General features: G+C 41.7%; 1 protein-coding gene across 4 annotated transcripts in view; it reads right to left on the reverse strand.

Moving 5' to 3' along the window:
- The window catches only part of LOC120553351 (kinesin-like protein KIF21A), a 38,117-nt gene that overhangs the window by 15,008 nt on the left and 9,180 nt on the right, over positions 1-13,929 (reverse strand). For all 4 annotated transcript variants that reach the window (XM_039791682.1, XM_039791680.1, XM_039791681.1 and 1 more), the window contains exons 2-10: positions 9,745-9,967; positions 7,034-7,216; positions 6,358-6,507; positions 3,556-3,690; positions 3,215-3,379; positions 2,662-2,777; positions 1,822-2,017; positions 1,505-1,694; positions 477-540 (exon numbers count right to left, since the gene is read on the reverse strand). In XM_039791682.1, the coding sequence (XP_039647616.1) occupies positions 477-540; positions 1,505-1,694; positions 1,822-2,017; positions 2,662-2,777; positions 3,215-3,379; positions 3,556-3,690; positions 6,358-6,507; positions 7,034-7,216; positions 9,745-9,967 (1,422 nt within the window). The remainder of the gene's footprint in view (positions 1-476; positions 541-1,504; positions 1,695-1,821; positions 2,018-2,661; positions 2,778-3,214; positions 3,380-3,555; positions 3,691-6,357; positions 6,508-7,033; positions 7,217-9,744; positions 9,968-13,929) is intronic.

The following is a 13,929-nucleotide window of genomic DNA, read 5'->3' on the forward strand; positions in this document are numbered from 1 at the left end:
TCCTCACCTGATCTCCGAGCGATAAACCCCGGCTCTACAGTCAGTCTTCGCCAGTGCGTCCCGTTCACCTCTGAGGTAACAACGCTACGGCTAAACTTAGTATAGTTCTGTGAGATTACTATTGCCTGCCCTTTTTGTTCCCTTGTCTGATAGCCTGTGTTTTTGCCTCGCTTAGAGCTGTGTGTGAACGCTGCCGGTCCATTTCGTGTGGTGTTCAGAAAGAGATCAGCCATCGTTCATCTGTCTGCCCGCTCTCCACTGTTGCCCTTTTGCTCATCATTTTTTTGCACATTTTATTTTTGTGATAAACCTCCCTGAATTGATTCTACCTCTGCTTAGTGTGCGCTTCTGAATCCAAGTGGGAAACATAACGGTTATTACTGTCACACAGCATGAACAACTGTTTTTAATTGTTATAAATGGCTGCTGATTAAATAATAATAGCAAAATAAATGAATAAAGTGACCACCCCATACCTGAGCTCCTCGATTTCTTTGATGTAGTTCTGAATCATGTTCCCGATCTCTTCACTGCCTTCACCTACAAGCAGAGGCATGACTTTAGCTTTTACATGGATTCATGGTGACTTGTCGGGAGCCATGGTGGAGAAACCAAGAAGACTTTTAAGTGTAATTACATTTTTTTGTTACATACAATACCTTCCCTACAAAGCTACTCTTTATTCTTACACTTCTTCAATGACACCCATTTTAAAAACCAGCTCACTTGTCATGTAGCGCCATCAGCAGGTCAAAATTAAATAATTTACCCAACACTAAAAACCTGAAAAACTAAAAAATGTTCCAATCAGGCTCAATTGTACTTTGTACAAATGCTAGCATGCTAACATGCTAAACTAAAACAGTGAACACTATAAACAAACCTGCTAAACTTCAGCATGCTAACATTGTAGTCGTGAGCATGTAGCACCACTGAGTCAGAGCTGCTAGCATGGCTGTAGACTCTTGTTAAAACAGTAAACTAAGTGATATCAGTTTTCTGTGCTTAAAACTGTGTTCAACCAACAATAAAACATTTTGGTAAATACTGACAATTTCATTCTAATTGAAGAAAAAAAAAAGATAGCAAGAGTTCCAAAATGTATTGTGTATGTGCAAAATCATGTATGCTAATCTGAGCAGCTAAATACATTAGCTAAATACATTAGTAATTAGTTAGGAAGTAGCATTAGCCGCACTAACACTACTACTTCTAATAAACTATATTATAATAATGGGTGTAAGCTTTTGATTTCTGACAAGACAAGAGTGTACTAATATCCAGAGTGATTTTAAAGAATATGTGCAAAAAAGTAGCTGTCTCATGGTTGTTATATTGTAAGCTAAGAACCAAGATAAAACAGATTCCCCTAAATTGCAAAAAAAAGAAAAGCTTGACATTATTGCCGTAAAAATCAATTATTAATTATTAATTATTATGTAAATATTTTTTTACACCGTAATGTAGTTTGTACTACGGCAGTACAAATGAGTTTGTTGCCCACCTGCTTTAGCCAGGACCTGGTTGGCCTGGTCAGTGAGGATCTGTGTGAGTCTAGCTCTCTGGGCATCGATGGTCTCCTGCATGGCCTTCACTCGCACCCTCAGGTTGTTGTTCTCTGTTTGCAGCATGGAGTTCTCATGGACCAAGTCGTTGATGCCCTCCATGCCATCTTCACCAACCATACGCTTCCCCTGAGCATCAGGCAGGATAATTAATATCATGAAATATATTTTCCACTCATATCATGTGCACTGATCTTATTTTCTCTATGCAGCTCTTCCATCTACTATCCTCCCTCCTTTCCTTCTGCCTTCTTACCGTCTTGTACTCCATCAGCTCCATCTGCAGTCGTGCTATCTCCGTCCTCAGGGTGCTGATCTGCTGGCTGGCTTTGTCCTGGTTCACCATCACCTTGTTCTTAATGTTTCGGGCTCTGTTGGCGTACTTCAGAGTATTCAAGGTCTCCATGAAGTCCCGGTCCGACGGGCTGACACAGGCGATCATCACTGTTTGACTGGACACAAAAGAAGAAGGGTGATCGGTTGCAATGATTAATCTGTAAAACTAATAAGTTCTTTTTGTACTACTTTAGGCTAATTAGTGGTGAGGAATGCCATGTTAGGTGTACTGATGGAAACATGTAACAGGCAGTGGTGGAAGATGTATTCAGATCCATTACTTAATCAAAAGTAATAATACTTCAATAAAATTCCTCTATTGAAAATGTAAAAAGTATGTAAGTATCATCAGGTAAATGTACTTAAAGTAATCAATGCAGAAAAATTCTACAAACAATAAAAAACAGCTAAACTACATGTGTTTCGTGTGCAAAAATCTTAATTTGTAATAAGTAACTAGTAGATAAAGCTGAGTAGAAGTAGAAAGTGGCATGAAGAGAAAAGATTTAAGTAAAGAACTACCACAAATTTGTACTTAAGTACAGTACTTGTACAGTACAAGTAAATGTACTTAGTTACATTCCACCACTGCCTACAGGGTGCATGTAAATATTGCTCTCTGGTTAAAACTGGTGGCACTTCTGGACACAGCTTAATCACTGATTTCAAAGCAGGTACGTCTACGTATGCAGCATCAAAATACTTGGTCTGTGATCCATTGTAAAAGATATATATCCATATTTGCACAGTGTTTACAAACCTGTTGCCGCCTAGCGAGTCCTGTAACAGCCGGGTCAGTTTGGAATCTCTGTAAGGCACGTGAGAGGAGCGCTTACTCCTGTCTCCCAGAGCGCTGATGACGTTTCCCAAAGCAAGCTAAGGTGAGACAGGGAAAAACAACACAAGTTAATGATTGGATATTTGACGGTAAAAACAATTCCAGGACTTAGTGAAATAGCAAGTTAAACCATTTAATTTGTACTTTAGTGAAGCGATAAATAATCATACTTGTGTTAGGGAAAGATATTGAATATGCAGTTTATGTTCTGGTCACCTGGGGGCCCTCTTGCTCCACAAAATCAACTGACGCTGGTGAATGTTGACATGCAATTGTAGAATGACAGATTCACTGCTTTGTATCATCACCCCAATGAAGAAAAAAAACACAATTTTGTGGTAGATAATGCATTTAATCCATAATGGATCAAATGCATAAACACAGTACATGACTATATCACCTAAGCCTGCACTTCACTATGTCATATAAGGTAAAATGTCCAATGCAGACTCAGACATGCTCTTGGCTTCCTCACCAGGCCACAGTTGATGGAGATGCCCTCTTTAGCCCTGTCTCCTGTGGCTCCAGTTCTCTTCAGTCTCTCGGAACCAGCCAGGTCCACAAAGTGGAACTTGGCTGTCAGCGTCTCAAACTCGTTAATCTCTGAGCTGTTAGCTAGACGGTTGTCGGTTACATTATCCTGGAAGAGAACAAAAGGGAAAATAAATATGAGGGGATATGTTTTTCCAGCAAGTGCTACAATTTAAGGGTTTGATTGTGAAATTGCAGATGGTGAGCATCTCAATCTAGCAAAGTGTCAGTAACATTCAGGTTCAGTGGCGGCAGAGATCCACCGCTGTGTGTTCGAGCACGTACGTCGTTATCGAGAGAGCAGACTCGCACTTGGCACAGGTGGATGGTGAAGATGGCGTGGGAGCGCGAACTCTGGGCGTTCATCTGAGTGCTGGCGGTGGTACGAGACAGAGCGCCCAGCTTCAGACACTGAATCATCTGTTGAGAGGAGAGAAGGAGGGAGTAAAGACCACAAAACATACAGACACCTTTGGGTGAGGGGTCATTGGATGATATTAATATAGAAACTGTCCATTATGTCAATGGAACAACGAGATTTGTTCAGGAGAATTTGGCAACAAAAGGTAACGCTGTTACCTTTCGTTGCCAAATAGGGCCTATTTCTTCAGCAGAAAAGAGTAGAAAAGCAGAAAAGAGTACCGTACTACGGTTCACAGTGAGGTACAGTGCCTTGCGAAAGTATTCGGCCCCCTTGAACTTTTCGACCTTTTGCCACATTTCAGGCCTCAAACATAAAGATATAAAACTGTAATTTTTTGTGAAGAATCAACAACAAGTGGGACACAATCATGAAGTGGAACGAAATTTATTGGATATTTCAAACCTTTTAAACAAATAAAAAACTGAAATATTGGGCGTGCAAAATTATTCAGCCCCCTTAAGTTAATACTTTGTAGCGCCACCTTTTGCTGCGATTACAGCTGTAAGTCGCTTGGGGTATGTCTCTATCAGTTTTGCACATCGAGAGACTGACATTTTTGCCCATTCCTCCTTGCAAAACAGCTCGAGCTCAGTGAGGTTGGATGGAGAGCGTTTGTGAACAGCAGTTTTCAGTTCTTTCCACAGATTCTCGATTGGATTCAGGTCTGGACTTTGACTTGGCCATTCTAACTTTATGTTTTGGATCATTGTCTTGTTGGAAGACAAATCTCCGTCCCAGTCTCAGGTCTTTTGCAGACTCCATCAGGTTTTCTTCCAGAATGGTCCTGTATTTGGCTCCATCCATCTTCCCATCAATTTTAACCATCTTCCCTGTCCCTGCTGAAGAAAAGCAGGCCCAAACCATGATGCTGCCACCACCATGTTTGACAGTGGGGATGGTGTGTTCAGGGTGATGAGCTGTGTTGCTTTTACGCCAAACATAACGTTTTGCATTGTTGCCAAAAAGTTCGATTTTGGTTTCATCTGACCACAGCACCTTCTTCCACATGTTTGGTGTGTCTCCCAGGTGGCTTTTGGCAAACTTTAAACTACACTTTTTATGGATATCTTTAAGAAATGGCTTTCTTCTTGCCACTCTTCCATAAAGGCCAGATTTGTGCAGTATACGACTGATTGTTGTCCTATGGACAGAGTCTCCCAGCTCAGCTGTAGATCTCTGCAGTTCATCCAGAGTGATCATGGGCCTCTTGGCTGCATCTCTGATCAGTCTTCTCATTGTATGAGCTGAAAGTTTAGAGGGATGGCCGGGTCTTCGTAGATTTGTAGTGGTCTGATACTCCTTCCATTTCAATATTATCGCTTGCACAGTGCTCCTTGGGATGTTTAAAGCTTGGGAAATCTTTTTGTATCCAAATCCAGCTTTAAACTTCTCCACAACAGTATCTCGGACCTGCCTGGTGTGTTCCTTGTTCTTCATGATGCTCTCTGCGCTTTACACGGACCTCTGAGACTATCACAGAGCAGGTGCATTTATACGGAGACTTGATTACACACAGCTGGATTCTATTTATCATCATTAGTCATTTAGGTCAACATTGGATCATTCAGAGATCCTCACTGAACTTCTGGAGAGAGTTTGCTGCACTGAAAGTAAAGGGGCTGAATAATTTTGCACGCCCACTTTTTCAGTTTTTTATTTGTTAAAAAAGTTTGAAATAGCCAATGAATTTTGTTCCACTTCATAATTGGGACCCACTTGTTGTTGATTCTTCACAAAAAATTACAGTTTTATATCTTTATGTTTGAGGCGTGAAATGTGGCAAAAGGTCGAAACGTTCAAGGGGGCCGAATACTTTCGCAAGGCACTGTATATGGATTATTTAGAGTAGGCCTGTCGCAATATGCAATAAATCAATTAATCATATGCTAAATAAAAACGAGCTCGATAATTTTTAAATGGAAATTATTGCGACCGGAAAAAAATTCCATTTTATTTACTGTTTTTGATTGGGTTTGGTTTTAATTCCAGTGCATTTTTTGTTAACAGAGACTGAGAGTCCATTTTATTTATTGTTTTAGGTTGTTTTGTTCATTTATTGTGGATATTTAAAATGTCTTCCAGTTCTAGTGTTAAATATTCTTTAGAAATAAAAGTTTATTGATATTTGAAAAGGTGTACCTGCATTGTTATGCCATTATCATTATATTAGATGAAAATTGATCGTCCAGCAAAATATGTTATCGTGACAGGCCTAATTTAGAGTAACATGGATAGTGTTTTTGGAAAGACACGTTGCTGCCGAAATGTATATGTAAATGTAGTTTTTCAGTGCTGTGAGCACAAATAAAACAAATAAAATAAAAATTCAATTCACCACCAATTTCACGTTTTCAGATAGATGTCTGAAAACGTGAAAATAGAGCCTAAACTACTGTATCTGCGTGGATAGAAAGCACAAGAAGTTTTTTTTTCTAATTTGGGTAAACTGACCCTTTAATATAATAGTGGTGGTTTGGAGTATCAAACCTTTTCAGGAAATGTTTATTAGGATGGGATTATACTGATAACGCTATCATAATAATCATAATATCATCAATATCATAATGCTTTTTAAAGCCACTTCTAAGGCTATACAGCTAAAAATGCTGGACAAAGACGGAGGATGGTGTAGAAGAAAACAGTTTTGGGGTGTTAAAGCTGACCTCAGCCGCAGAGGTGACGGTGCGGGTGGTGACCCCCACGGTGTAGATGCCTCCGTTGGCGTCCTCGTGGATTTTGACATTGGATCGTTGCTTCCTGGCCTCAATGTCTCGCGTCGAGTCAAACAAGTCCAGCACCTCCTCGTTGTATAACTGGAGAGTGTGTAAAACAAATAAAAATCAGACAGACAGAAAATAGATAATAGAGACGTATTATTGCATGAATAGTCAGTGTAATCTATTACATAATCAGCACTCAGTCATTGGTTATATTTCCCAAACTCATCTTTCCCCCTCCCTCAGCTGCTTCTTCGCCAGCTGTTAGCAGCCGCTCGTTGGCGGTTAAAAATAAAGCCAGGAGCTGCCCACAGGGACAGGCTAATGACAGTTTAATGGCTATAGGGTCATCTGGATCACACCCTCTGCTGACCTTTGACCTCTTGCTGTCTGCATGCTCTAGCTACACCTAATTAATGGAACGCAAGTGGACTGGTGGATGTCCTGAGTTTAGACTTTAGACCGAGTGCTGATTATTGCTCCTTATTTTGAAACGAAAACACTCATTTCTGGATCAATCCTGTGAAAGTTTTTATCTGTGTGTGTGTGTGTGTGTGTGTGTGTGTGTGTGTGTGTGTGTGTGTGTGTGTGTGTGTGTGTGTGTGTGTGTGTGTGTCCGCACCTCCAGGAACTGTGCGTTGATCTTGAACTCAGGAACAGGCTTGCCCTGCTCGGTGGCAGCCTGTCTGCGCTCCTCGACCCCTCTGAACAGGTGGTTGATGGCCCGGGGAATGATACCCAGCTCGTCTTCTTCAATGTTGACGTCGAAGCCGGTTCCCATGGTGTAGGTCTTCCCCGAACCCGTCTGGACGCGGGGGAGAAGACAGATACAGTTACTTTACCAAATGGGAATAAATGTCTATTTCGGCTCTTCTTATGTGTGTTTCTAATGTGGTTTAGGGTGTACGTTTCATGCATGTTATCTGTATCATTTAACCGTTCAACTAAACTAAAAAGTCTCTGGGACTCAGAGGCAGCTCTGAGTAGTTTCTCTAACATGGCGGGGTGGAAGGGGGTGGGAGGAGGGAGGGATGGGGGGTCAGAGGGGATGGGGTGGTCGCTGTGGTGACAAAAAAAGGAATGCAACATTGAGCTCAAATTCACACGTCACCCCTCTCCTCCCTGTTGAAACGCCTGAAAGAGACCCTGATGTGTGTGTGTGTGTGTGTGTGTGTGTGTAGCTAAAAAGTGTGTGTGTGGTGATGTATCAGGGAGTGTGAGAGAAAGACAGTGTGTGTTGGTTTTATTATTTTATAAGTCCACACCTGTGTGCTTACTACGTTTGTGAACATGCTCCTGTGCGTGTGTGCGTGTGTGTGTGTGTGTATGTGTGTGTGTGTGTGTGCGTGTGTGGCCTCCACTGCGCCCTGTGAAAGGCTCTTTGACAGGAATACAAGGGCTGCAGGAACAATGTGAGGAGAGAATAATGAACAGAAAGAAGAAGAGCGGAGGCGAAGATTAAGCGGAGGGAAAGTTTAACTGCTGCAACCAGAGACGCTGTGTGAGAGAAATGAAAAGCAGGAAGCTTGCTCTTTCTTTTTTTCTCTCTCTCTCTCTCTCTCTCAATGTACATTGCAGTATAAATGAGATCCAATAAAGGCTAATAGAAACTCTTTTTATCTAATAGGCTTTGATGTTGTTGCACCTGCTTTTGCTTCTTCTATTATCACGGTTACAGGCCTCCACTCAACCACAGGTGCCAAAACATTTACAAAACTAGAATAACCGCCTTGGGGATGTGTGCCTTCGCCAACCAATGCAGTTATTGCTGTCTTAATCAATGTCCATCCAGACTCATGTAATATATGTAGTGAGGACTTTGAAGGAATTTTATCAGAAGGTATTAAGTGTATTTTTTCATGAAACGTGGATGCTTCACGCACAGAAGATTTATATAATCACCACAGTTATCAAGATTAGTGTCACCAAATCAGTATCCGACAAAATGCTTCCCCTACTGTTCCTGAGTTATTGCGTTGCCGGAAAAGTGTTTTTGCAGAACATTATGATGTCACAGTAAAGTTGACCTTTGAGATATTAAATGTGTGTTGAACTCTGTCATAAGTAACATACGAATTCTTGAGTTATGGCCAAAAACATGTTTTGTGAGGTCACAATGGCCTTGGCCTCTAAAATCTAAATCAGTTCATCCTTGAGTCCAAGTGGACGTGTGTCCCGAACTTGAAGACGTTCCCCTCCAGGGCTTCCTGAGATATCGCGTTCACAAGAATGCGGATGGACAACCTGAAAACATAATGCCTCCGGCCATGGTAGCTGCTGGCGCGGAGCCATAACAACAGAAGAGGTATTAGTGGTATATGTAACCACAATGTCCCCAGTGGACAAGGACAGACAGGGGCCCTTGGTGCATGTCAACCCCAAATGTGACGTTCTTTTATTGGAGGTATTGTCTTTCCGTCTTAAATGATGGTCTTGTTAAAAATCGCAAGGCAGTGACAGAAAACCCAGCTTTTTTTCGCAGTTCGAATTGTTTTATTACAAATGCCTTCATGTGTCTTTTTAGGTGTCATTTGTCCAGTTAGTAGTGGCGAATAACAAAAATACCACCTTAACCAGCAACTATATGACCCTTTAAATTACAGTGTACACTACAAAGTGCACTTAAGCTGTGCCTTTCCCTTCATCTCTGCTATCTGTGGGCGTGAAAATGTGTAAAATAGTACACTTCTATTTCTTCTTGATGCATTATTAAAAGACATAGTTCAATATTTTGCAAAATACGCTTATTTGTCTACTTGTCGGCTTGATGCCACTCTCATATCTGTCTGTACAATATAAGCAACAGGCAGCAGCCAGTTAGCTTAGCTTAGCGTAATGACTGGACACAGGGAGAAACAGCTTGCCTGGCTCTGTCCTCAGGAGAGAAAAAAAGTCTGCCTACCAGCACCTAATGTTTCTCAATTATATTTCGACTTTGCAGTTTATTTCCATGCTCTGGTATGAGGTGAAGCAATCTGTTCCCACTCTGCCTTTGCTTTGACTAGGTAATAAACTCCCTTTCTTTATCGCCCTCTCAGGCTGATCTATCAGAGCCAATATAACGCTGCCGTGGTGAGAGCAGGTTGAAACATGTCAGCTGATAGTGTATTGACAGAGGTGGTGCAGCTGCGAGGCCGGTTCACTCCCTCATTACTTGTCTGATGATATGAAATGAAATCAGCTCATCACATGCTTACAATAAATCTTGCTGCTCCATCCCCCTGGAGCGATGCAATGTGGAAACGTCAGCAAAATGCGAACGGGTGAGTGTTTGGGGTGTTATGTGCACTGTGTTGATCTGGTAGCACGCAAGAGGAAAGCCTGTTGACCAACCTGTCCGTATGCAAAGATAGTGGCATTGTAGCCCTCAAAGCAGCCTTCGATGAGGCTCTCGGTGCAGTGGGTGTAGATGCTTTCCTGCTGGGTGTCCATGTCGAAGACGTGGTCGTAGGTGAAGGCCTTGTCCTTACCCAGGACCAACTGCGGCTCCCCGGGCATGACATACGTACAGATGTGGCAGCCCTCGATCTTCTCTTTGGCCAGCTGAGGACGGATCCTGATAGACAGAAGGAGAGAGACAGGGTGAGATTTTTTTAACTGCCCACCATAAGCCTGGATTTAAAAAAAAAAAAAAAAAAAAAGGAGATAATGGTAAGAAGCAGCTCCGCCTTAAAAACCCTGAAATCCTACAAAACGTCAAATCCGACTTCAATTGCGTGGTTTTTTCTAAGCACGTGAAGTGTTGAACAAGCTATCCAGAAATTAGAAATCTAACAAGAGACCAACCGATATACTGACATTGCCATCCCTATAGCTACACCTTGAGCAAGGCTAAAAATCGAGCTATTTCCAAGATCAATATCAACAACTTTTAAAGCCTCGGTTACACTTTTTTATATTCAAAAACTTTGCAGATTGTCAGAGGGCTTTGGCACCTCTGGTCTGTGGATGGTGGTTAAGGTGTGTGTAAGAGCAGAGCTGTCTGTGCATGCATAAAGCCTGATCATGAATATGTCTTATACTTGACATGATTGATTTTATTATAGGATTGATGGTAAAAAAAAAGAAAAAATGTAGCTGAGCAGAAGACAAGATAATATTTTCAACGAGCTGCAAACAGATGAGTATGGCTACTGTGCAGTATGTGTGTGTGTGTGTGTGTGCGCGCATGTGTGTGTGTGTGTGTGTGTGTGTGTGTGTGTGTGTGTGTGTGTGTGTGTGTGTGTGAAGGACCACGCAGTGCCAGCACACTCTCCAGCAGCCATCATACACAGTACAGTGCCCTCACTGTTCACGAGAAAGAGAGAGAGGAGAGAGAGAGAGGGCGAGAGAGCTCTGGGTAAACAGTCCCACTCTGGATTTCATTAAGGAATCACTCTGTTTACTTTAGCGCAAATAAACACACTGTTATTACATCATTTCCTCCCATGATGCATCTCTGCCTCTCATCACTGAACTCACTGTCCACCTGAAGAGGAAGTGGAAATATTGGCAGGAAATATTTGGACACATTGGGAGTATTAAAATATCAGAAATATTTGCAGCTGTGACAGAAACACATTGAAGGTCATATACAGAAAAAGATCATACTGAAATACTACAAATAGTATTGGACATGTATTTAAAAAAAAAAAAAGAGAGAGATACCTTCCTGCTGGGATACCATTTGTAAATACATTTCTCGACTCCATGGCTACAGTCAAAATGAACAGAAGAAATAATAACCAAGACACCTGAGAATCTCAGAACAGTATCGTTATACATGGCTGCTATTGTTGCTCTTTGCTAGCAGGCATTAACTCTGAGTGTGTGTGTGTGTGTGTGTGTGTGTGTGTATATAACGATGTGGCACTTTGCATGCAGTTTGTATTCTGTGTGCATTACTTTCTGTGTGCTTGCATTAAAAAAAGACTCACAGTCTGTAGAGCTTCTGAATGGTTTGAAAGGACAGTCAGTGTGTGTGTGTGTGTGTGTGTGTGTGTGTGTGTGTGTGTGTGTGTGTGTGTGTGTGTGTGTGACATCAGATCCCAGCTATTTAGCAGACTATCTGGGATTACAGCCCTGATGAAAAAAAAAGAGGACAGAGCCAGGGGAGGGACCAGTGATTCCAGGCTTGAGGAGAAACACAGTCCTACCTGCAGTAACTGTACACCTGCAGAGCATTACTGTCATCTTTGTGTAATGGGCAGCACAATTGCCCGACTTAGCAGTGTTACACAAGTCTTTCATCAGCCTTGTAAATTCTCCTTTATCCTGATCCATAGGATTTTGACCTAAATGACTCTTATTAACTCAGGCATTAACTAATTTACTTTAAACAGCTACGAGATTTGTTTTTTTCTTTTGTGTCTAGCTGTTAATGTGAAATGCTGCTTGTAAATTAGTCGACTTTTTTTAAATTTTTGAGCTACGTTTTTCTTTTCTTATTAATGCAGACTGAGTCTTGAGTTCAATAGATGGACTTTACCAACATAGTTTGGTTTACTCACACTTTCTTTTAGCCTTGTTTTGGTCTCCACCAACACCTGTTGGAAATATCTGGCAGAATATTGGCTGCTAAATGCTCCAATATGTTCACCAGCTAGTCGCGAACTTTGTAGCGTTAAGCTATCAGTTATTTTTGCTAAAACAGCTGCACGTCGCATCTGGAAATGATGATGAGGAGAGTAATGAGAGCGAACCCAAACGTTAAAGTAGTGGGAACGAGCTGAACAACGATCACTCCCATCACGACGCTTGGTCAGGTGCCGCTCTGGTTCGGGACTCTTGGCGTCACTTTCTGACGCTCTTGGGACTTGCGTCTAGCCCTTTGACGTCAGATTTAGACGTGTTTGGTCGGGACTCTTGGCGTCACTTTTTTGACGCTATGGGTCAGGACGTACGTTTAACTGACATGCGGCACAAGAACGGGACAGTTAGGGTTAGGAAAAGATCGTGGGTGGGGTTTTAAAATGTACGTTTCAGTGACACGCGGGACAAGAACAGGACACAAACCATGGTCTCTTGGGTGAAAGTCTTCTGTTGTTTGACCGATCCACCACCCCAACCAACCTCCCTATGTGTATTTTCGGTCTTTCATACTACTTGCTACCGTTGTCGCTCTTAACACTAGGTCATCTTACAGCACCGTGGTCGAGCTGCTGCTATGCCCGGTGTGTTCCATACAGACGCTAAAGGGTGATAACGACGCTGAGAGCCACTTACCAAGCGTCAGTAATTAAAGAGTTGGGTGTGAGAACGGAATTCTCTGTGTTCGTTATTACAAAAATCCTCTTTCATATTAAACTTTAGCCCATCTATGAAAATATGAATTTGTGCAGCTTTAGGGTTTTACAGCAGTGCTTATTAAAAAAGTACATAATAGAGGCTGTTGTAACTGTTACACTCAGAGTGTTTAGGTCATCTGAGGAACCTGTGATTTAATGGTAGGATGGTTTAGGGCATTAAAGGAGTGAATCTGCATGAATCCTGTTGGCCACCTTCCCAAAACTTGACAGAGCGCCATTACTGTAATCCCTTGCAACAATGGAGGCACTCACTGCAGCTTACACTTACAGCAAGGGCATTAAGTCACTTGGTCATTGCTCACTTTGGCAACTTGAAAGAAGTGGTATGAAATATGGTCTTCAACATGAAATGTCAAATTTTGAAAAAGCCAAAGACGGTGAAGTATAATTAAAGTCAATGGTTGCTTGTTGTACAGAAGAACCAAGGGAACAAGTCTGTACAACTGTGGCACCATTTAGAATAAATGCCCAGTCGTTCTGATTGTGTTCATCTCCACAGTGTGATACAATGTTTGTTTTGTGTGTGACATCTCCGGGGTCCTCCATACATAGAGGGATAGACGCGTGGGCTAAAGAGGAACATGAATATCTGAGAAAATGTCAGCGAGATAAAGAGAAAGAAAGAGGATAAAAAAAAGAGAAATAGACGAGACATAATGGTTACAACCCAGACAAAACACTGATGACAATCTCTGCATTAGGAGGCCGCCACAGTCAGACCTATTAACTGTCTGCGTAATGATGGTCTTTCACATAACAAGACCCTTAGACAAAACCGGTTCAGCCTTTTTTTGTCTTTTAAATTCCTTGGCTCTAAAGGGGACCAATATTAAGACAGTACCACTGTCAAATAATTGTGACACCTTGTTTCAATTCATCTACTCTAAAGAGGAAGGTTAATCTCATGCCAACCCAATGCACAATTCTGATAAATCTGCCTCTAGACAATTGGTTTAATCCGTGTTGTGCATAATTAGATCTCTGATGGTTTGTTACAGATCTCAAATAAAGAAATGTCAAGTATGTCTTAGCCTTTCATTAATGAAGTTTGAGCATTGTGGCACAATGGACCTCTATTTTGAGTATTATGTATTCACAACTAATACAAGTTCTGGCATCACGCGTCTCAGCTAACTGTAAACAGGTGAGGGATAAGCTAGGTGTGCAGCACGTCCTGCTGGTGTATTATTAGTGTGACTGACTTTAGCTGTGATTATGATCTGGAAGGCTT

Source organism: Perca fluviatilis, chromosome 23 (assembly GCF_010015445.1).
Source record: "Perca fluviatilis chromosome 23, GENO_Pfluv_1.0, whole genome shotgun sequence".
Classification (NCBI taxonomy): Eukaryota; Metazoa; Chordata; class Actinopteri; order Perciformes; family Percidae; genus Perca; species Perca fluviatilis.